The 24,660-nt window shown below is 35.0% G+C and overlaps 1 protein-coding gene across 22 annotated transcripts in view; it reads right to left on the bottom strand.

Moving 5' to 3' along the window:
* SDCCAG8 (SHH signaling and ciliogenesis regulator SDCCAG8) overlaps positions 1-24,660 on the bottom strand; it is a 241,147-nt gene that overhangs the window by 201,886 nt on the left and 14,601 nt on the right. For all 22 annotated transcript variants that reach the window (XR_014053616.1, XR_014053619.1, XR_014053618.1 and 19 more), the window contains exons 4-6: positions 23,253-23,366; positions 12,329-12,451; positions 5,066-5,206 (exon numbers count right to left, since the gene is read on the bottom strand). Coding sequence is in view for 17 of the 22 variants with exons in the window: in XM_081490239.1 (XP_081346365.1) it covers positions 5,066-5,206; positions 12,329-12,451; positions 23,253-23,366 (378 nt within the window). In the remaining 5 variants the exon portion in view is untranslated. The remainder of the gene's footprint in view (positions 1-5,065; positions 5,207-12,328; positions 12,452-23,252; positions 23,367-24,660) is intronic.

Below are 24,660 nucleotides of genomic sequence, written 5' to 3'. Positions count from 1 at the left end.
TGGGATATTTCTATATTTGGATATTAACCCCTTGTTGGTCACATAGTTTTCAGATATTTTCTACTATGCTATAGGTTTTGTTGTTGGTTTCATTTGCATAGTAAAAGTTTTTAGGTCCCACTTATTTATTTTTGCTTTTATTTCTTTTGCCTTGGGAAACCAATCTAAGAAAATATTGCTAAGATTTATGTCAGAGAATGATTTGCTTATGTTCCCCTCTAGGAGTTCTATCTATGCATGTAAAACTGACAGAATTTTATGACTGAATAGATGTGGAGGAGAAAAAGACATTAAAAATAACCCTGGGTTGTTGACTTGAACAAAACCAGGTGAATGCTGGTGCTAAAGATTTTTCCAGAGTGAGAAAAGGAGATAAAATGGAACCATTAAAATGTTCAACTAATTCAAAAGAAGGCAGGAAAGGAAAAAAAAAGAAAAGGTGAAGAAACAGCAGAAGGGGAAAAAAGACCTAACAAGATAGTAGATTTAAAGCCAAGTATATACATAATCACTTTTAAAGGACAGATATTGTCAGATTGGATAAATAAAGCAAAACTCAACTATATGCTGTCTACAAGAAACCCATATTAAACATGAAGACATAAGTTTGTTAAAAGTAAAACGATAGGAAAAAAATACGATAACACCAATCAAAAGGAAGTAGGAGTCAGTCAAAATACAAAAACCATGGACTTTTGTCTATACTAGCACTGAAGAAAAAGAAAATGAAAATTTTAAATATGTATATTGCTTATGATAATACTGTAAAAAATCTAGAGGTAAATTCTAAAGAAAGATGTGTAAGGCCTTTATTCAGAAAACTATAAAAAACTGACAAAAATTAAAGATGACCTAAATAGAGTGATATGTAATTTTACTTTTAGACAATATATTATCATAAGATATCAATTCTTCCTCCCACAAATGACCTATACCTTTAATGTAATCTCAATCAAAACTATTTAATGGCTTTCTGAAAGCTAACTAATTATAAATGTATTTGGAAATGCAAAAGGCAAGAAATAGGACATTCTTTAGCTCTAAGAAAAATGTTGGAAGACTTGGTCTACCAGATACAAGGTTATAAGAATCAGCACAGGATGGTAATATCACAAAGAAGTAGTAACACAGACACCAAGGAAATAAAACACAAAACCCAGAAACAGACTCACACATATATGCACACCTGGTTTATAACAAAGGTGTCAAGGCAAATGATTGTCTTCTCAACAGATGATGCTGGGATATGTAAATAACCCGATAGAAAAAGTAACACCCTACACTATCCATCAGATACAAAAATAAATTCCATGTACACTGTAGTTCTAAATGTAAAAAGCAAGATTATAAGGTTTCTGAAAGATAATATAGGAAAATATCTTCAGAATATCTGATGGCCTTGGAGGTAGGGAAATACTTTTTTATATAGGACACAAAAGATACTAAAAAATAAAGGGAAAACACTGGTAAATTGGACCACATTAAAATTAAGAAATTCTAATCAAGAAAGAAAGAGAGAAAAGAAACCTATCAAGAGAGTTCCGAGACAAATCACAAAAAATAAGAAAATGTGTTCCAACAGAGGTAACCAATAATGGCCTTATACTCATATTAAGAGCTTTAAAAAAAATTGTCAGATAATTCAAAAAAATAAGTAGGACATTTGAACAGGCATGTCACAAAAAAGGACATCAAATGACCAATAGATATATGAGAAGATACTCAATCACATGAGAAATCAGAGAAATGAAAATAAAAATCTTAATGAGAACACTTCAGTACCACCAGAAAAACAGAATATCAAGTGTTGGCAAGGATATGGAGCAATGGTATCATTCATGCTGCTGATAGAAGTGTCAACTAATAAGAAAATCACCTTGGAAAAGTTTGTCCTTATTTATTCAAATTACACTATGACCAGCAATGACACTCCAAGGTACATACCCAACATAAATCAATGTACACCAACAGACATAAAAGAATGCTCATAGCAGCAATAATCACAATATCCCCAAACTGGAAAAATACAAATATCTGTCAACAATACATAAATACATAATTCTGTTATATTCATACAGTAGATCTATCAATGAAAATGAATAAACTTCTAACACATGCAACTAAAAATATATATGAATCTATCAAATGTAATACTGAAAAATAGCTACACAAAAAAGAGTAAGTACTGTGTGATTCAATTTATGTAATATTTTAAAAAACCAGGCAGAAATCAATTTGAATGTTTGGGGATCATGCTTAGGGATCAATTTTCATAAAAGTCAAGCTAGTGTTTAGCTTTAAGAGAATGAGAGGCGGTGATTGGGAGTGGGCATGAAGAGGGCCTGTGGGACAAGGTAATGTTAGACATCTTAAGGGACAATTACATGGTTGTTCATTTGGAGATAAATCCTAAAGCTGTACATTTTTGTTTTGCATACTTTTCTGAATTTATGTTAAATTGTTTCATTAGAAATATCAAAGGATGGCATGACCAACTAATGTACATATTATAGAATGCTGCTCTGAGATGAAGAAGAAAGATGAAGACTGATATGTGGAGGTTATTAATGACCTTGAAAAGAAATGGTTTAGGGGAATATGGGGGGAGAAGCTCAAATAAAGTATGCTGAAGAGAGAATGGGCAGTGAGGAACAGAGGCGTGAGTATAGACAACTGCTTTGAAAGCCTTTGGTATGAAGGGGAGTAGCTGGGTGATAGTTCAAAGGGAATGTAAGATGAAGAGAACATATTTTGTGTTTATTTGCTTTAAGACAGGAGCTAGTATAGCACATATTTGGCTAAAAACCCAGTTAAGAGGGATAAAAGGTACAAGAGCAAGAGGAGATATGTGCAAGAGTGAAATCCTTGAAAGAAGTGAGGAAGACTTGGAACATCAAGCACATAGAAGCAGAGACTGATGTTTACACAAACAAGATAAACAAGTGAATCTATAATAGTTATAAACAGAACACTAAGAGAAGAAGACATAAGAGGGAAACTAATTCTAATGTGGGAAAATGAGGAATGGAAGCATGTAATTAGGGAAGGTAGGATGAGAGGGGATATGTGAACCAAGTTTGGTAGGTAAACATTTCAATAGGTAGAGGAGAAGAAGGAAGAATTTTAGGCAGGGATTATTGCATAAACCAAAGTCAGTTCTTCAAAGAGAAATGGAACTGGGAAATAAGCTTATGAAGTAGCAAGAAGTGAGTGATCTGCATGCTTATAGCCAATACTTGTGAGAATGACAGAAGAATGAGGAGTCTGGAAATGTAATTTGAAGAAAATAGCAGATGGCTTGGGAGAGTGGTCTTAATCCTATAGGTATTAAGTAGCTATCATAGCTTATTCAGTTGGAAGAAAAACCATATAATTTACTTATTCTTTCTGATTTTTTTTTAAAAGAAAGGAACTCTTTCCTAAATACTAGAAGAAAGCTTGGATTAAATTTGGGCCAGAAAGAGCCATTAGAAAAATTTGACAACAAAACCTGTGGATAATAATGAGAGTGGAACTATGATTCATTATATCTTCCCCTGGAACATTCCATTTTTGGTTCCATCATTCCATTATTTTCATCCAGATCAAAGGATTTAAAAGTATCATTTGACCTTAAAATATAATTATTTTAGACTCCTCAGGAAATTGGGACATTCAGAAGCATCTATGTATATAGGGAGTTTAGAAAGCCACAAACATGCCCAGGGAAAATGCATTCTCAGAAAAGTCCTAAGAAGACCTGAAGCTTTCACTTCAGGCTGATCTCTAGGCTCAGAGCAGGCCTAACTGTAAGGTAAAGTCCAGCACAGTCAAAGTGCAAAGACTTGGAGAGTTGGTTGTTCTATTTTTGGGGGGCTTTTTGGTGTTTTTGTTGTTGTTTGTTTCAGCTGCTGGCAGTCAAGGAAATCTCTCAAACATCAGCTGAATATGAGCTAATGGAACAGAGATCTCAGTGATCACACACAACAAGGAATAGTTTTTATAGAAATAGTTTGGAAAATTCTTTAAAGGACTATGACAGCCGTCAACAATTAAAAAGACATCAAACCTTAAAAAAATAGGGTATCTGATTTCCAGAGTTATCACATATAACAGTTTAATGCCCAGTTTTCAACAACAAAAAATCAGTAGGCATACAAAGAAAGAGGAAAACATGGCTCACTCAATTAAACAGAATAAATTGACAGGAACCATGCCTATGAAACTGCAGACATCAGACTTACTAGATGAAAACTTTAAAATGACTGCCTAAGGACACTCAGAATGCTAAGAGAAAATATGAACAAAGAACTAAAGGAAGTCAGGAAAACAAATTACAGAAAAGAACCAAACAAATTCTGGAGCTGAAAACAACAAAAACTGAAATAGAAAATTCACTAAAGAGATTTTAGAGATTTGGGCAGAAGAAGAAAGAATCTTAAAATTTGAAGATAGAACAATTGAAATAATTGAGTCTGAGAAGCAGAAAAAAAAATGAAGAATTACTAAATGATCCAACAACTGCTTTTCTGATTATATTTGAAAGTAGGACCTCAAACAGATATTGTGCATCAATGTTCATAGCAGCCTTACTCACAACAGCCAATAGGTTGAAACTCCCCCAAAATCCATTAACAGATAAAAGGAAAAAACGCATATATGTACAGTGGAATATTATTCACCCTGATAAAGAGATGAAATTATGATACACATTACAACATGGATGAAACTTGAATACTCTATGCTCAATGAAATAAGCCAGACAAAATGAGAAACACTTAAGTGAAGTATTTAGAATAGACAAACTCATATAAAGACATAAAGCAGAAAATGTTACCAAGGGTTGTGGGAAGAAGGGAATGAAAGTTATTATTTAATTGGTAGAATTTTTGTTTGGGATGATGAAAATGTTCTGGAAATGAGTACTGTTTATGGTTGAACAACACTGTGAATGTACTTAGTGTAAATAATGGTACACTTAAAATTTTAAATGGTTAAAATAGCAAATTTTGTGTTATATATATTTAACACAATAAAAAAGTACCAAAAATGTAGATGCATATGAAAAAAGTACCCAAACACTCACCAGTTCCAGTTTCCATTTTTCAGCCTCACCAGCAGAAGCAACTTTGATAGTATCGGCATTGCCACATGAAAATGATCTCTTTGCAGCTTCATCCACCCTAGAGTCTTCACCTGTTGTAATCCAAGAATTCTGCATGTTTCCCTAAAATAAAATGTGAAAGTACTTGAAATTGACTTTTAACTTCTAAATCAATATACATACTTTACAAATGGAATACTAATTATTTGTGATGAAAGGAAAAAGAAAAACAGCAGATGCTTCTAGATACAAATCAACAATTATTTTGCATTTCAAGCTGTTAGGGGCATATTCCAAACACGTGTTACAAAGTTGAATTCCTACAGGTACAGGCAATAATGTAAATGAGCAAAGAGGGCTGTATATCAGTGTACTGAACAAATGAAATTGTCTCTTACCTCTTTGGAGACATATACTCTTGAAACACATGAACCTCTCTTGGTTTGTTTTCCATTTTCCACATTTCATAAAGATATGACTAATAATAATAATTACTACATATGATGTTTACCATGTGCCAGACACTGTTTTAAGTCCTCTCTATATATTAATTTAGTTAATCATTACAATAATCTTATGGGACAAGTTTCACTGTTACCTCCATTTTATAGATGAGGAAACTGAGTTACCGAGAGTAACTGCTAAAAGTCACAGAGGTAGAAAGTGACTAGTAAGTGGCAGAGCTAGGGTCTGAACCCTGGCAATCTAGCTCCAGAGTCCCAAACCACTATGCTCTTCTGCCTTTTCAGAAAATTATTTATCTTCAATGTGAAAAACAGTGCATGGTGATAAACAGAACTGACATGCAGCTTGCCTGTCAAGGATCCAAAAAGTAGTCATAGGGATCATGACAGAGCAACCCAAGAAAGAAGTCACTACTCAGGCCCAGTCAATTGCTGCCATATGTGAATGCCATCTCATATTATCCCAAAAAAATCTTTAGATTTTTAAAAAGATGAGGCAGATATCTGGCTCTTCAATTGAAACACTGTTAAATACTGAGTCAGTTTTTCAAATAGACAAAACATGTCTATAGACTGAATTTGGTGTACCCACTGTCAGTTGGTGAACTTTGGCATTCTCTCAGCATTCAGTGTAATAAGCACCTCAAAATCTCTGTGATTTATGTGTGAATCAAGAATTAAAATACTGATTTAATTTATCCAACAAGTAATTAATGAACTCCTATTAAGGGCCAAGGGACACAGCAGTATTCATAAGCAAGGATACATCCCCAAACACAGAACTATACTGTGGTGTCATGTCATGTTAGAATGTGGTAAATTCTATTCATTCAAAGTAGTATTCTGAGATTCTACTCCATATTCTTTGGGAAGTTCAAAGAACTTGTATAATACTGACTATGTTCAGGCACTGTGCTAAAAGCTTGGTGGCCAGTGGTGGGTGGTAAAAATGAGCAAGACCAATATTAACCTTGAGGAGTTAATAGGCTAATGAAGAAGAGAAAAACCTAAGCAGATAATTTCAATTTAATAAAGCCATAAGTGTGCATGTCAGGACAAGGCCAGACAGAAGAGGTATATTAAGAGCAACTGGAGATTCAAGGAAAGTTTCTGGAGAAGTTTTGACACTGGTGTGATATCTTGAAGGATGACGAAAATAAGTTAGAGGCCAAGAAGAGAGAACACCATGAGAAAACTCACAGAGATGAGAAATAGCATGGTGCTTCCCAGAGGCTTTTAGGAAGTTCAGTATTATTAAAGGTTGAAGTGCAAGGCAATAATGTCAGAAGATGAAAGTAGAACTGTTTACGATAGCCAAAGCATGGAAACAACCTAAACGTCCACTTACACATGAATAAATAGAGAAGATGTGGCACACATACACAATGGAATACTACTCGGTCATGAAAAATGAAATAATGCCATTTGCAGCAACATGGATGCAACTAGAGATTATCATACTAAGTGAAGGAGGTCAGAAAGAAAAAGACAAATACCATATGATATCACTTATCATGTGCCATATTTGTACCTAAAATATGGCACAAATTAATCTACATACAAAACAGAAACAGGCTCATAGACACAGAGAACAGATTTGTAGTTGGCAAGGGGTAGGGGAGAAGAGAGAAGGATAGACTGGGAGCTTGCTGTTGGTAGATGCAAACTATTACATTTAGAATGGATAAACAAGAAGGTCTTAATGTATAACACAGGGAACTATTTGATATATTCAATATCTTATGATAAACCATAAGGGAAAAGAATATTAAAAAAAACAAATATGTGTATAACTGAGCTATTTTGCTGTACAGCAGAGATTGGCACAGCATTGTAAATCAATTATGAAAGGGCATGTGTTAGTTGCTCAGTCATGTCCAATTCTATGCAACCCCATGGACTGTAGCCCACCAGCCTCCTCTGTCTATGGTATTCTCCAGGCAAGAATACTGGAGTGACTAGCCATTCCCTTCTTCAGGGGATCTTCCTGACCCAAGAATGGAATCCAGATCTCCCACATTGCAGGCAGATTCTTTACTGTCTGAGTCACTAGGGAAAATGAAATAAATAAATAAATAAATAAAAGAAGAAGAAGCCAGAGAATTAAATAAGGGTCTGGAAAGTAAAGTAAGCCATGCTAATAAGCTTGAACTTGATTCTGTAAGTAGGGAAAAATCTTCCAGGATTTGATTGTATTAAAAATAGTCTTGCAGAGCAACAAAGGAAAGTGGTACAAATTTCCTATGGAGAAATTGGAGGACATATGTAGACTATAGATCACTAATTTATGATATCAAATAATACTGTTTGGAAATAAGTGCTAGTCTAACTGACATGTTCTTTCACAGATAGCTTTCAAAAAACTTGAATGATATTTGATCAAGATGTTAAAAGTCAATTTACATTTATATCCCTGAAGATCACTGAAGACCTCTGATTTCTTAATTGAGGGGAGGGGTTGGAATAGAAGGGATGAAGAGACATGAAAAGAAATAGCTCAGAAATTTTCTACTTTAAAAAAAATTCTAATAAAAAGAGTATTTTAATATAATTTTTGAACTCTTAAGAAAAGCCCCTTGAGAAGGAATATGATAAAAAATGAAGATGCAAATGAAATATTCTTTGAATGGTTTTAGTTATTTAAAAATAATCTGCTTGCTTCTTCAACTGTTAAGTCAAAAACTAAGCTAAAAGTCATGTAGGCTACCGTCCAAGTCCCAGTCCATGGCAAAGATGGTTTGGTTCGATATTGATAAGCTATTCTTAATCTAGTCAGAAAGGCAGTATAATTCAAGGCCAGGTAGATGGATCGGGGGAGTCAGACAGTGCTGTGTTTGAGTTCTAGCTTTGTAGGTTATTTAACTGCTGTATACGGGTTTTAGAAAGGGCAGAGGAACCAGAGATCAAATTGCCAACATCTGCTGGATCATCGAAGAAGCAAGAGAGTTCCAGAAAAACATCTATTTCTGCTTTATTGGCTATGCCAAAGCCTTTGACTGTGTGGATCACAATAAACTGTGGAAAATTCTGAAAGAGATGGGAATACCAGACCATCTGACCTGTCTCTTGAGAAACCTGTACACAGGTCAGGAAGCAACAGTTAGAACTGGACATGGAACAACAGACTGGTTCCAAAAAGGAAAAGGAGTACGTCAAGGCTGTATATTGTCACCCTGCTTATTTAACTTATATGCAGAGTACATCATGAGAAACGCTGGGCTGGAAGAAACACAAGATGGAATCAAGATTGCCGGGAGAAATATCAATAACCTCAGATATGCAGATGACACCACTCTTATGGCAGAAAGTGAAGAGGAACTAAAGAGCCTCTTGATGAAAGTGAAAGAGGAGAGGGAAAAATTTGGCTTAAAGCTCAACGTTCAGAAAACTAAGATCATGGCATCTGGTCCCATCACTTCATGGGAAATAGATGGGGAAACAGTGGAAACAGTGTCAGACTTTATTTTTTGGAGCTCCGAAATCACTGCTGATGGTGATTGCAGCCACGAAATTAAAAGACGCTTACTCCTTGGAAGGAAGGTTATGGCCAACCTAGATAGCATATTTAACAGCAGAGACATTACTTTGCCAACAAAAGTCCGTCTAGTCAAGGCTATGGTTTTTGCAGTGGTCATGTATGGATGCGAGAGTTGTATGGTGAAGAAAGCTGAATGCCGCAGAATTGATGCTTTTGAACTGTGGTGTTGGAGAAGACTCTTGAGAGTCCCTTGGACTGCAAGGAGATCCAATCAATCCAACCTAAAGGAGATCAATCCTGAGTGTTGATTGGAAGGACTGATGTTGAAGCTGAAACTCCAATACTTTGGCCACCTCATGCAAAGAGTTGACTCATTGGAAAAGACCCTAATGCTGGGTAGGATTGGGGGCAGGAGGAAAAGGGGACGACAGAGGATGAGATGGTTGGATGGCATCACTGACTCGATGGACATGGGTTTGGGTAGACTCCGAGAGTTGGTGATGGACAGAGAGGCCTGGCGTGCTGCAATTCATGGGGTTGCAAAGAGTCGGACACGACTGAGCGACTGAACTGATACCTTAATTTAATCATCTGAAAGTAGATGTAACAACACCTGCCTTATGCAGCTATCATAAGACTGAGATGATATAATGTAAGCAAAGTATCTGATACAGTACCTGGCACATCATAACCATGCAGTCATCAATAAATATTAATCATTACTGTATATATATTTAAATTGTTTTTCCAAAGAAGGCATTAAAAAACACTGAAAATATATATTCAAATCTGCCAATAGCTTTGGCAAGATTTACCATCAACATGGTAATACCCTCATTAAAAAGAGTTTAGGAAAAAAGGAAGATAATATCTCTCAATCTGTTTATATTTAAGATATTCTAAATAGCTTTATTTACATCAAAACTCTCAATACAACACTATACATAGATTGCCAAAATGCCTCAATTCACCTCCACAAGTAGAAAGTGGGAGAAATAATTTTGTTACAACAAAATAACACAGAAGACTATCATTAAAATAGGTATCAAGGTCACCTGACACATACGCAACAACCATTTCAATATCTGCATTATGTTTTAGCTCATGTGAATGTTTTAAAAAAAACACCTCTCTGCACCTCTATCCTTTCCACAATCTGTGTATCTGTAGTTTTCTTAAGTTTCCTTTGTTCATAAGGCAAAGCATGTGTGCTTTTACCATCATTTCCTTCCCCTTTTGCATTACTCACTTCTCTTGCCCTCTGATTCACTTGTCTGCCTTATTTCCTTTCTCATTTCACTTCCCCATCTTCCACTTCTTTGCACAGTATAAATATCAAAGACTATGAATAACTGAGTCACTGTTCACTGCATATTTGGAGGAAAATCAAAAGAATATACTTACTTAAAAAATGAGTTTACTTGTAAGTACTTTTTTTTTTTAATAAATTTATTTATTTTAGTTGGGGGCTAATTACTTTACAATATTGTAGTAGTTCTTGCCACACATTGACATGAACCAGCCATGGGCCCACATGTGCTCCTCATCCCGAACCCCCCTCCCACCCCCCTCCCCATCCCATCCCTCTGGGTCATCCCACCGCCCCAGCCCTGAGCATTTCCCTCACGCATCGAACATGGAATGGTGTTCTGCTTCACATATGATAATATACGTTTCAATGCTATTCTCTCAGAACGTCCCACCCTCACCTTCTCCCTCAGAGTCCATAAGATTGTTCTATGCATCTGTGTCTCTTATTCTGTCTCGCATATAGGGTTATCGTTACCATCTTTCAAATTCCATATATATGCATTAGTATACTGTATTGGTGTTTTTCTTTCTGGCTTACTTCACTCTGTATAATGGGCTCCAGTTTCATCCATCTCAACAGAACTGATTCAAATGTATTTTTTTTAATGGCTGAGTAATATTCCATTGTGTATATGTACCACAGCTTCCTTATCCATTCGTCTTTTTATGAATCATTTTCAAATTGACCCAAAATAATAGGAACTAAGACAAATTTTTTAAACACTAATATTAATAATACAACACTATAAATATTCAGAAAAAGTTATATAATGAAGAAAATAGCTGATCACAAAGTGATGTGTAATTGCAGAAAAACTAAAATGCTAATCAGCTCATTTTATTATTCAGAGTTAACACATCCAGATACAATAGCAAATTCTAACACATAAAACTCCAGGATTACAAATGAAACATCAGGTCAGGTTAAGAAAAAAACTTCAAAAATTAGAGGACACCTAAGTAAAACATTAAAACAGTTGTGCTTTTTCCTAAACAGAACTTACTAATAACGACTAAGTCAAAAGCACCAAAATACACTGCAAAGTAAAGCTGAAACAGGCAAGTACCAAAACTTTCCCATGGAAAATTGAGTTCTGTCTCAAAAAGCAGAACAACTGTTATCAACTACATCCCATGGCAAAAGAGTAAAAAATATTTTGAAGGCAAAAGTATTTCTGACAACTCATAAAGAGAAATTAAATTTAAACACTATTTAAATATCATCATAAAAATTTATGTCACAGAATTATAGAGATCATATAATTCTCTGTTCCTCAAAATGTATTCCACTGATATTAGATTCACTTGGGCAACTTGCTGAAAGACTAACCCAGACCAACTCTCAGGGGATAAAGCCCAGGATCTGCACTGTCAGTAAGTATCCCAAATCCCATTCACATTAAAGACTAAGGGCTGTTAATATTGGTGAATTTCTCAAATTGCCAATAAACAGAGGACTTACAAGGTGAAGCCAAGCCTGAAAGTCCTATAAAATTACTTGCCAAATGTATAGCTTGTTAGGGACAATGGGAAGATTAACATTTTGAATCTTGGACACACATGTCAGTGTTCTTTCTGCTACACATGCTAATTAGACTTATTGGAACTCAAAGTTCAAAGACTATTTAGACAAATACAACAGAAATCTAAGCTACAGTTCTGAACAGTTGCTGGATTTAACAAAGTCCAGCTCTGTTAACATACTTCCCATATGACATACTTCCCGCTTTCAGACTTGCTCTTTCGTATGGAAAAAACACAAATGGTAATGTTCAGAGAGGAAACTGGAGTGGCTGCTAGGCACCACTACATCATTTAATTTGATACCACCACAGCGAATTTTAATTTCTGCAGCCCCAAGTAAATACCAGCACAGCACTTCTGCCAAACTTTAAGAAAAAAATTGAAGCAGTTAAGAAGGCTGAGGGAGAGGGTAGGAGGCAACATTCAGACTATATATATTTTAGTTTAATGGCTTAAATAAATGCTCACAGATGCATCCAGAAGTGTTTGTTCCCTCATTTCTTCTTGTCCTCGAGATTTCAGCTCTTGTTGGAGCCTTTCATTTTCAAGCACAACTACTTGTACCCTATTTTTCATTCCACAGAGTTCCTCCTATAAAAAGCAGAAACAAATACCAAATACATTAAGCATTTTTTCTTTCCTTTTTTTTTCTTTTTAAGAAATGCTACTTGCAGACTGCATAGATTAAGCAATCTTAAGTAGTGCTTTTATTTGTTGATTACTAGACGATGCAACATGATATGAAGCATGGAAGACTGATGCTCTCTATCCGTTTTCTGAAACATTATAATTATATTTCGACAAACAAGAAACTCAAGCATTAGCTAACAAAGAGAAGGCTGGGTGAAGACGGTAGATGGCCTGCTAATGGCCATACCACAGGACTGTGTGGTTTCTGATAATTTTATTCTGCAGACTTATATAAATTCTTTAATTAAAGGGTTTATCTAAAAGAGTTTTAAATATGAGGTAGATACACTCCTAAACAAATAAAGTATGATATATTATTATTCATGCTCAAATGCTAGTAACATTGAAAACTGACAGAGGGCTACACAGATAATAAAGGACACTGAGACAGAAAGGTGAATAAAGTTACAATGATTATCTATGAACTGGGAGCCAGATGGAAGGAAATTATGAGTGAAAATAGTTTGGTGGATAGTTCTTAAAGAGTGTTTCCTTGGCTGTGCAGGGAGTAATATAAAGAATTATAGGTATATAACAATTTGTATCGTTATTAAGTAGCATCTCACCCTGAAAAAATGTAAAAAATACTGATCTTTTGAGGGTATAATACTTAATCTTCATTACCGTTATAATAAACAACTATTGCACAGCATATAAAAATTCCATTCCATTTATTTTATTCAGAAAAAAAATCAAAGCTGTAATTGAAAACCATAATTAAACAAATATTGCAGACTTCCAATTTTTGGTCTGACATATAAGAAGCTGGGAAGACATCACTCCCATCTTCATAACTAGAAAAAGAGCTGAACAAGCTTAAAAATAAGCTACTCTTCTTAGATCCATCAGAGAATTAAGGTCACAGGGAAAACTATTATCCCTCAGAATGGAAAGACAGACAAGTACTCCTGAGAACCACAACCTAGGAGAGCAGAAACTTCTGGAGGAGCCAGTGGTGGGGTAGAAGAATATAAAAATAGTTGATGAAATGCTAGAAGCTTAGTATAGACCAGTTTGAGTTAAAAACTCCAGAAGAACCCAGTCTCTGGAGGGGAAGGTGTCTCCTACACTTTTATGAGCTTTATCTCCAGGACACGAGCAGATTCTAACAGCAAAGACTAGAGGAAACCCCACTCCTGTTTCCTCCAGGAGGAGAGGAAAAGTAACCCAAAAGCATTCTGTTCTTTTTAACCAGGACTGCCTCAAGAGAAACTATTTTACCAGAGCCTAAGAAATTGGTTTTTGTTTTTTTCCCCAGAACTTAAGTGACCTGGGGGAAGAGAGGGGAAACCACCTCCAGCTTCCTAGCCTTCTCATCTCACTTAAGGGGAGAGGGAGACTGAGAAACACTTGTGAAGGACATAGCCAAGGGCACAGGGTCACTAAAAGACTGAGACATGATCATAGGATTACAAAATGCTCCCCCTACTCCCATACTCTACCACCACATCAAAAGTATTCTTGTATCATAACAAGGGAATACACTAAAATAACTGCACATCTCAGTGTATATTTAAGAATTCTTGAGGGAAACCTAAAGACAACAGTGGAGACAAAACCAGAACATTAGAGGAAATTTTAGCCTCTGACACATATAGTAACAGCAAATAATAAATACAGTCTAACTTCTACAACAAACAAAAAACCTTACACTAAATGCATATTTCCCTCAGTTCCTTTTATTCAATCCACCATGTCCAGAATTCAACAAAAAATTAGAAGGCATACTAAAAGACTTAAAACACAGTTGCAAGATACTAAGCAAACACAGAACCAGACTTAGATATAGCAAAGATGTTGGAATTATCAGATAGAGTTTAAAATAATTATGATTAGCATGCTAAAGGGTCAAATGGGAAAAAGGTCCACATGCAAAAACAGATGGATAATATAACCAGAGATGGAAACTAAGAAAAAAAAGCAAAATACTGGAAATCAAAAACACTGCAGAGGAAATGAAGATTGCCTTTGAAGGGGTCATTAATAGACTGGACACATCCAAAGAATTAGTAAGCTTGAATAAGTGTTAACAGAAACTTCTCTAATTGAAATGCAAAGAAGAAAAATAATGATACAGACAGAACAGAATATCCAAGAATTGTGGAACAATAATAAAGGTGAAGAAAGAGAGAAAGGAGGAGAAAAAATATTTAAATGAATAATGATTGAGAATTGCCCCCAAATTAATTATAAGCACCAAACCACAGATCCAAGAAGCTCAGAGAACACTAGGCAAGATAAAACTGAAAAATCTACACCCAGGTATATCATATTCAAACTTCAGAAAATCAAAGACAACGAGAAAAAGAAAAATTTTAAAGATGTCAAAGGGAAAAACCTTACCTATAGAGAAGCAATGATAAGAATTACATGTGGTACTCTTTAGAAATCATCCAGGCATGGACAAAGTATAATGGAATATTTAAAGTTTTGAGTGAAAAGAGCCCCAACAAGCTAGAATTCTGTAGTCAGTGATACCAACCTTCAAAAGTGAGGGAAAAACAAAGACTTTTTCAGATACCCAAAATTAGAATGTCTCTGGTAGACCTGCCTTGCGAGAAATGTTAAAAGGAAGTTCTTCAAGAAGTAGGAAATTTATTTAGGTTATAAACTCAAATCTGCATAAAGAAAGAAAAAGCAGTCCAAGAAGGCATATAGAGATAAGTATAATCTTTTATTTTTTTAATGTTAGCTGATATAACAGATAACAGTTTGTTCAGTATCATATTAGCAATAGTGTATATAGATCCAACCAGTACATCCTAAAGGAGATCAGTCCTGAATATTCATTGGAAGAACTGATGTTGAAGCTGAAACTCCAATACTTTGGCCACCTGATGCGAAGAGCTGACTCATTGGAAAAGACCCTGATGCTGGGAAAGATTGAGGGTAGGAGGAGAAGGGGACGACAGAGGATGAGATGGTTGGATGGCATCACTGACTCAATGGACATGGGTTTGGGTGGACTCAGGGAGTTGGTGATGGGGAGGCCTAGCGTGCTGCAGTCCATGGGGTCGCAAAGAGTCAGACATGACTGAGCAACTGAACTGAACTGATATAGTGATCATATGCTTGCGGATAACTGAAATGAATGACAGAAATGCATAAGGGTCAGGAGGGAGGAACTGGGAACACTTTGATAAAAGGAATTTTCCCAACCCCTGAAGTGTTTATTGAAAATAACAGATTAGTGGTAAAGGTAACTGCAAACTCAAGGACAACCACTTATAAGTATTTTTTTAAAAAAGAAGTTCAATTGATATGCTAAGAGAGGAGAAAATCACAATCATATAACATGCTAACTCAAAACCAGAGATGGTACAAAAAAAAACAAACAGAAAGAACAAGGGCAATGGATAGAAAACAGTAAAAAATATGGCAGGTATTATAGATAGCCAACTGTATCAATAATCACTGTAAACATCCATGCTTTGACTATATCAATTAAAAGACCGACTGCCAGAGTAAATAAAAGACAAGACCCAAGTACACACTGTCTACAAGAAGCCTTCTTTAAATCTAAAGACATAGATACTTTAAAAGTAAAGTAATGGAGAAAGATATACCATGCTAACATAAATCAAAAGAAAGCTAGAGAAAAAGCAATACCTGAGCATTTGTATATTTTTTTCTCCAGAGCTCCAGATATGTTTCTAATGAGCAATCATGTTTAAAAACAACTGGACTATATGATGATCTTTTACTTTTATCTAGTTTGTTTCACTTTTTCTATTTCATATTCAGTGCTCATTTCATTTAGTTTATGTTCTCCAATTTCTTCATCTCTTCTTTTTTTTGTTGTTGTTTTTTCTCAGCCTTTATCAAGCGTAGCAGAAAAGCTTCTGTATACATATATATAAATATGTGTAATATATACATTTTAGAAAGCTTGTGAATGTATGCATAACTAAAATATTATGACAGTTTGATTCCACTTGTTTGATTTAATATGAATAGAATGCTAGATTTCTAATTAAACAAATAGATATGCAATAAGCAACAAAGGTTTACTGTATAGCATAGGGAACTATAGTCAATATCTTGCAATAGTCTGTGATGAAAAATAATTTCAAAAATAATATATGTGTATTTGTATAACTGAATTACCTTGCTGTGCACCTGAAGCACTGTAAGTCAACCATACTTCAATAAAATATAGATATTTTTAAAAAGAAAGACATAAGAACAATAAAAAAAAGAAAGCTTGAGTAGCCTTATTAATTGCAGACTTCATAGTAATGAAAAAAATATCAAGGATATAAAGAGGCATGACATACTGATAAAAAGTTCAATTTTCCAAGAAGACATAATAATCCTAATGTATATGTGCCTAACAACAGAGCATTAAAATACATAAAGTAAAAACTGATAGAATTGCAAGGAGAAATAGATGTATCTACTATTTCAGTCAGAGATTTCAACATCCCTCTATCAGTCATTGACTGATCTGGCGGACTGGCAAAATATCAGTATGCACATAGTTGAACTGAACACCACCATTAGTCACTTGGGTCTAATTGACATTTATATACTACTTCATCCAACAACAACAAAATATACATTCTTCTCAAGCTAACACATAACACTCATATTCTGTGGTCTAAAACCATATATTAACAAATTAAAAAGAATGGAAATCACAAAAAGTAAGTTATCAGACCACAATGGAATTAAACTAGAAATCAATAACAGAAAGATAGCTGGAGCACTCCCAAAATATGTGGTGATTAAATAATACTCTTCTAAATATATACAGGTCAAGGATAAGTTTCAAGAAAAAAATTTAAATTATTTTGAACTAAACAAAAATGAAAATACCACTTATCAAAATTTGTGAGATGCAACTAAATCAGGGGAAACATTAAAAAGAATAAATATTTCAAAACAATAATTTCAGGAAACTAAAACAAACAACAACAAAAGAAATTAAATCGATAGTAAGTAGAAGAAAAGATAATAAAAATTAGGGTAGAAACAAATGAAATTGAAAACAGAAAATCAAGAGAGAAAAGCAGCAAAACCAAAAGATTGGTCTTTGAAATGACCCATGAAATTGATTAGAGTCTAGCCAGGCTAATCAAGACAAAAAGAGTAGACACAGATTACTAATCTCAGAAATGATACCAATACAGATTCTATGGGGCTTTCCAGGTGGCGCTAGCGGTAAAGAACCAGCCTGCCAATGTAGGAGACATAAGAGATGCAGGCTTGATCCCTAGGTCAGGAAGATCCCCTGGAGAAGGGCATGGCAACCCACTCCAGTATTCTTACCTGGAGAATCATGGACAGAGGAGTTCATAGGGTTGTGCGGAGTTAGACATGACTGAAGCAACTTAGCACACATGCACAGATTCTATGGACATTAAAAGGATAATAAAGGAATACTATGAGCAACTCTAAATCCATAATTTGATCACCCTAGAGGAAATGAACCAGTCCCTTGAAAGACACAATCTACCAAAATCCCTAAAGGGAAAGGCAGTTAATCTGAATAGGCCTAGTGAAGTCACTTAGTCATGTCCGACTCTGCGACCCCATGGACTGTAGCCTGGCAGGCTCCTCTGTCCATGGGATTTTTCAGGTAAGAATACTAGAGTGGGTTGCCATTTCCTTCTCCAGGGGATCTTCCCAACCCAGAGATTGAACCCAGGACTCCAGCACTGCAGGCAGACTCTTCACTGTCTGAGCCATTAGGGAATCCCTGAATAGGCCTACCTGTATTAAAGAAATTGAATAAATAATTGAACTTCTTTCAAAACAGGAAGTACCAGTCCTAATATTGGTTCACTGGTGAATTTTGATAAACATTTTAAGAAGAAATTAGATCAATTCTCTAAAATGTCTTTTATAAAATACCAGAGAGAATACTTCCTAGCTCATTCTATGAAGTCCACATTATCCTAATCAAACTAGGTGAAGAGACTACAGGGCTGAAAAATGGCAGATCAATATATCCCATGAATACAGATGCAAAAATCCTCATCAAAACATCAGTGAATCAAATCCCACAAGGTATAAAAAGAATTATACAACAGGACCAAATGGAATTTAATCTACCTATGCAAGTCTGCCTCAATATTTCAAAATCAAAATAATTCAACACGCTACCAAAAAAATTAAATGATCATATCAATAGATGTAAAAAAAAGCAAGTGACAAAATCCAAGAGCCATTCAAGGTAAAAATCTCAATAAACTAGGAATAAAGAAAAAACATCTTCAGTTTAGTAAAAAGAAATCTACAAACAACCTATAGCTAACATTGTACTTCACTGTGAAACAATAGGTAGTTTCCCACTAAGAGTAAGAATAAGACAAGGAGGTCACCTCTTATCACTTCTATTCAACATCATATTAAAAGTCCTAACTAAAACAATAAGGCAAGAAACAGAAATAAAAGCTATAAAGGGAGAAATTCTTTAAAAGATAGCTACATTTGTCACAGATGACATGATTGTCTATGAAGAAAATCTCAAAGAATCAAAAAAAAACCTGCTAAAATAAATCATTAAGCAAGGTTGCTCATTACAAGGTTAATATACAAAAGTCAATTGCTTTTCCATATATTAGTAATAAGTAATTGGTATTTGAAATTAAGAACAGTACCATTTACAGTAACACCAACAAAATTAAATACTCAGGTATAAATCACATAAAATATGCATCAGATCTGTAAGAACAAAATTGCAAAACTCTGATGAAGACATCAAGGAATATCTAAATAAAGGGAGAGATATTCCATGTACATAGATAGAAAGATTCAATATTGTCAAAATATCAGTTCCTCCTAACTTGAGAGAGTCAACACAATCTCAGTCAAAATCCCAGCATGTTACTTTGTAGATATTTACAAACTACTTTGGAGCTTATATAAAGAGGCAAAAGACCCAAAATCATCAATATGATATTGAAGGAAAAGACTAAAATTGGAAGATTGACAATGGCAGACTTCAAGACCTACTATAAAGCTCCAATAATCAAGACAGTGTGATATTTGTGACAGAACTGACCAACATATCAATGAAACAGAATAGTGAGCCCAGAAACAGACGCACACAAATAAAGTCAAAGGATCTTTAACAGTAGATACAGAACAAACATATGGATACCAAGGATGGAAGGGGGAGGGGGATAAATGGACAGATTGGGATTGACAAATATACACTACTGATACTATGTATAAAATAGACAACTAATGGGAATCTACTGTATAGCTCAGGGAACTCTATTCAATGCTTTGTGGTGACCTAAATGGAAAGGAAATAAAAAAGAGGAGATATATATATATAAATATAGCTGATTCACTTTGCTGTACAGTAGAAACTAACACAATATTTTAAAGGAGCTATATTCCAATAAAATTAATTTAAAAATGGAATAAGGGTAACTCATTGGTGATAGTCTTTTCAACAAATGGTGATGAACAAATGGACATCAATATGCAAAACAATTTTTTAAATGTCTAGATACAGATCCTACACCTTCACAAATGATAACTGAAAATAGAGCTCAGATCTAAATGCAAAACACAAAACTGTCGAAAAGCTAGAAAAAGATTAAGAGAAAATATTGATGAGCTTGGGTTTGGTAATATTTTTAGATTTAATGTCAAAAGCATAGTCCATGGAAGAAAAAAATCGATAAGCTGGACTTGATTAAAATTAGAAGCTTCTGCTCTATGATACTGTTAAGACAAGCCAAAATGGAGAAAATAGAATTGCAAAAGACATATGTGATAAATGACTGGTATCCAAAATATATAAAGAAATTTTGAAGCTCAACAATAAGATAATGCACAACCCAATTAAAAAATGGGCAAGAGACCCAAACAGACACCTCATCAAAGAGAGTATATAAATGGAAAATAAGCATATGAAAAAATACTCAACATTGTATGTCATCAGGGAATTGAAATTAAAACAAGATAGCATCCCATATTTCTAATACACTAGAATTCAAAACACTGACAATACCAAATCCTGGCAAGGACTGTTCCACGTCATGAGCTTTCATTCACTGCTGGAGGGAAAGTAAAATGGCACAGCCATTCTGGAAGACAGTGCGGCAGTTTCTTATGAAAATAAACATACTCTTACAGGTAATCCAGCAATTTTGCTTCGTGGTATCTACCCAAATGAGTTAAAACAAAAACAGTAGATTTATTTGTAGTTGCCACAACTTGGAGGCAAGTGGGATTTCCTTCAATTGGTGAGTAGTTAAAAAAAAAAAATCCTATATCCAGACAATGGAATATTACTCAGTGATAGAAAGAAATAAGCTATTGAGCCATGAAAAAACATTAAGGAAGCTTAAATGTATATTGTTAAGGCAATAAAGCCAATCTGAAAAGGCTACAAACTGTATGACTCTAACTATAGGACATTCTGGAAAAGGCAAAACTACGGAGACAGTAAAAAGATCAGTGGTTGCCAGGGGTTTAGCGGATAGGAAAGGAGGGATAAGCAGAGCACAGATGATTTTTAAAGCAGTGAAACTATTCTCTATGATACTGTAGTGGTAGACATACACCATTACACACTTTAAAAACTTACAGAATGTAAAACACCGAGTGAACGCTAATGTAAACTGAGGAATTTACTAAATAATAATGTAACAGCATTAGTTCATCAACTGTAACAAACATACTACACTGATGCATGATGTAAACAGCAGGGGAAACTGCTGGGGAGCTATAAAGTACATGGGAATACAGGATAATTCTATGTACTTTCCATCCACTTTTTCTGTAAACCTAAAGCTGATCTAAAAAACAAAATCTATTAATTAAATAAACTAATAAGGTTTCTAAACCCTTAAACATTACTTTCAATATCCTACTTCCTTGTTAACATGTATCAAATGTATACTCTGTCTGACTTGCAAGGATTTTGTAATCTTCTATTTAACCAATTCAGCATTATTTTAATAATTTCTAAGAGATATCTTCCATTGAAGGAATGTAGACTAGATGCCTCGTGACCCCCATAAATAAATCATATTCAACCTGAATATTTTCTTTCACTGTTGCTGTTTTTCCTTTAAAATTCTTTTATCTCCCTTCTGCTGATCTAACAATCCTACACCTTAAGATTTTTCTCTCCCATAAAAACATCCTCAAAGACAGTGAGCTTTTAGTAACCTTCTTCTCTTATTATGACTATAGTTTATACCACAAAATAAAGGACAACAGTGTATCTTTACTATTGCGTTGCTGTGATTCTCATAGGTAATAGTGCTCTCAACTAGATGGTAAGTTTATTACGATTTTTATTACAGAGTGGAAGAATCTGCCATCTCAAAATATGCCACTCTGGAAGAATTATCTTGAACTAAGGGCCCGTGAAAAACAGCAGGCGCAAGTCTGCTCTGACTTCCCCTTTTCTTCCAGAAAGCAGTACTAAAACTCCCATGTGAACGATGCCCTCCCTACACCAAGAAGAAAGAACAATCTTATCACCAGAGACAGGGAGTAGAGGCTGAGAGAAATCTGTACAAACAGACCCTGTTAAAAGAACTCATCTTCTTTAGCCTCCCCATATATTTTTGGTACATTTTCACAGCTGCCTCTCTTTGTTCAACCAAGTACAAAAGCACTTAGGTTTCACCATTTCTTCAGGTCTTCATTTCCTTATGAAGGCTCCCATGTCACATAAATCTTACATTAAATAAATGTGTATCCTTTTATCCTGTTAATTTATCTTATGTCAGTATAATTCAAAGGCCCAACCAAAGACACTAAAAGGGCAGAGGTAATGTTTTATCTCTCCTACAATATCTTTCAAGTTTTACCCACAGCATTTTAGCAATTAATAGAAGCTTATTAATGGAATGAGTCCTAGGATACTATTTCAGCTTTTCCGAGAATACCTGTATAATAATGAGTGTATCCTCCAAGAACAAGGAGAAATGACATGATAAGATCAGGAAACTCCCTTGAAAAGCTGACAATGAAATGTTTAAAGGTTTCTTAAGCTACATATCAGACTTACACTTTAGAAGAGGAACCATATGTTGAAAATATAATACATGATACAAAAGATATCACTAAGTTCTATAAAAATATCACATAATCTCATGTATTAATATTAAAAAAGAAACAAAGACACTAACATACTTTGGGAAGGCATTAAAAACATTAGTAAACCTCATACAGTCATGCAATATATAACATCTAGTGTTATAAGCCATAGTGACAACATTTGGTTTCTTGATTCTAAGTATCAGTACCCCATGGGCTATCTTCATTCAAAATTACAGTAAGAACCTTTATACTGACAAGGGGTAGATATAGTCTACCAGCTTAGAATCCCTATTTGCTGCACTACAATTTCAACAGGTTGACAAGAGTGGGAGAATGATTGGTATTACTATTCCAAAGCAGTTGCCATAAGCTGGGCTAAAGCAAACAGAGGGGAAAGGAAAAATTCCGAAACATAAGAGAATATTATCAAAATATTATAGACTACTATATAATTATAAACTACTGGGAAATTAAGTACTCAGAAATGGCAATGGTCAGGAGTACCATTCCCAAGCTTGAGAAGCTCCAATTACACATCAGTCTTTTCAATCACAGAAAGATGGCAACCATCAAGGTACTGCTATAAACGTGAAGACTAATTAATAGCAAATTTTCACACAATATATTATTATTAATAACAAATTTAACATAGTCTGGCTTAAATTTTTAATGGGATACTTACCTTGCAGAACTTCACTTCTGCCTCTAAATGATAAATGTACTGAGACTGGTCATTGATGATAGGAACAAGATTGTGGACAGTAGGCATATTGGTTTCCTCACATTCTGATGACCTCTAAGGCAAGAATGAAAACAAATGAAGCATGTTTGGATTTAGCAAAGAATCAGTTAATACCATCTCCATACTCAATTTAGCACTTATGTCATATAAATATAGACTAAATCATAGTGCGGCTAACAGTATTATTTCATCTTATAAATTCTATAAATGATAAGATTCAGGAATACGAAAAGTATTTTTTAAAGAGGGAAAAGGAAAATGGTTGTAAAAAGCAGACAGCAAATGGAAAAATGCTCGAGTAGTATAATGTGGCTTGGGATGAACCACCTATTTGAGCCATCTGGAAATGTGACGTGCTATTCAGTAATTCAGAGACAAAGGGACAGCTTTTTAAGAAATCACCATAGAAGAGGGCTGCTAGCTAGAACTGCAGAGCAGCTGCCTGGAAAAGGGATTCTTTAGACAAGTGTCTGATGCCAAATGTGTGTCACTGAGGTAAAATTTTATCTACAAAGAAGTACATTAGCAAAACCTGGTTTTTTATTTTTGACCCTAATACTTAGAGCAATTGGAGACTATGCTGTTCTGGAGCCTCCAGGCCTAGAGTGCTAAAGCAGATATACATGAAAGTGAGACATTGCACTGAGGACTTTAGAAAAAAAAATGTTAATTCTCTTAACTTTTGCAGCAGTCCTGTAATTGATTTTTAATATCCATCTTACCTTATCCTAAAATGATTGTAAAATGATTTATAAATCATATATCATCCACTCCAGTATTCTTGCCTGGAGAATCCCATGGACAGAAGAGCATGGTGGGCCACAGTCCATGGGGTCGCAAAGAGTGACTAACACTACTACTACTACTACTATTACTACTACCATAATATTATTTAAAGAAAAGAGGAAGTTGCTGCTGCTGCTGCTAAGTCGCTTCAGTCGTGTCCGACTCTGTGCGACCCCATAGACGGCAGCCCACCAGGCTCCGCCATCCCTGGGATTCTCCAGGCAAGAATACTGGAGTGGGTTGCCATTTCCTTCTCCAGTGCATGAAAGTGAAAAGTGAAAGTGAAGTCGCTCAGTCGTGTCCGACTCTTAGCGACCCCATGGACTGTAGCCTACCAGGCTCCTCCGTCCATGGGATTTTCCAGGCAAGAGTACTGGAGTGGGTTAGGAAAAGGGAAAATGAAGGTCTACCAGTAAGATGAATCCGGAGGAAAGTTTGAGATGAGACACACAATCATTTTGTTTTTCAACACAGCAGAAATTCCTATAAATGATGAAGTACCAGCTCTCATGGCAGAATAATTAAGTAGAGCTTTGCTTCTGGTCACATTTAATAAATTTAA

This window comes from Giraffa tippelskirchi, chromosome 5 (assembly GCF_054371585.1).
Source record: "Giraffa tippelskirchi isolate mGirTip1 chromosome 5, T2T-mGirTip1v1.2.pri, whole genome shotgun sequence".
In the NCBI taxonomy this organism is placed as follows: Eukaryota; Metazoa; Chordata; class Mammalia; order Artiodactyla; family Giraffidae; genus Giraffa; species Giraffa tippelskirchi.
This window is presented reverse-complemented; position numbering and strand designations above follow the sequence as displayed.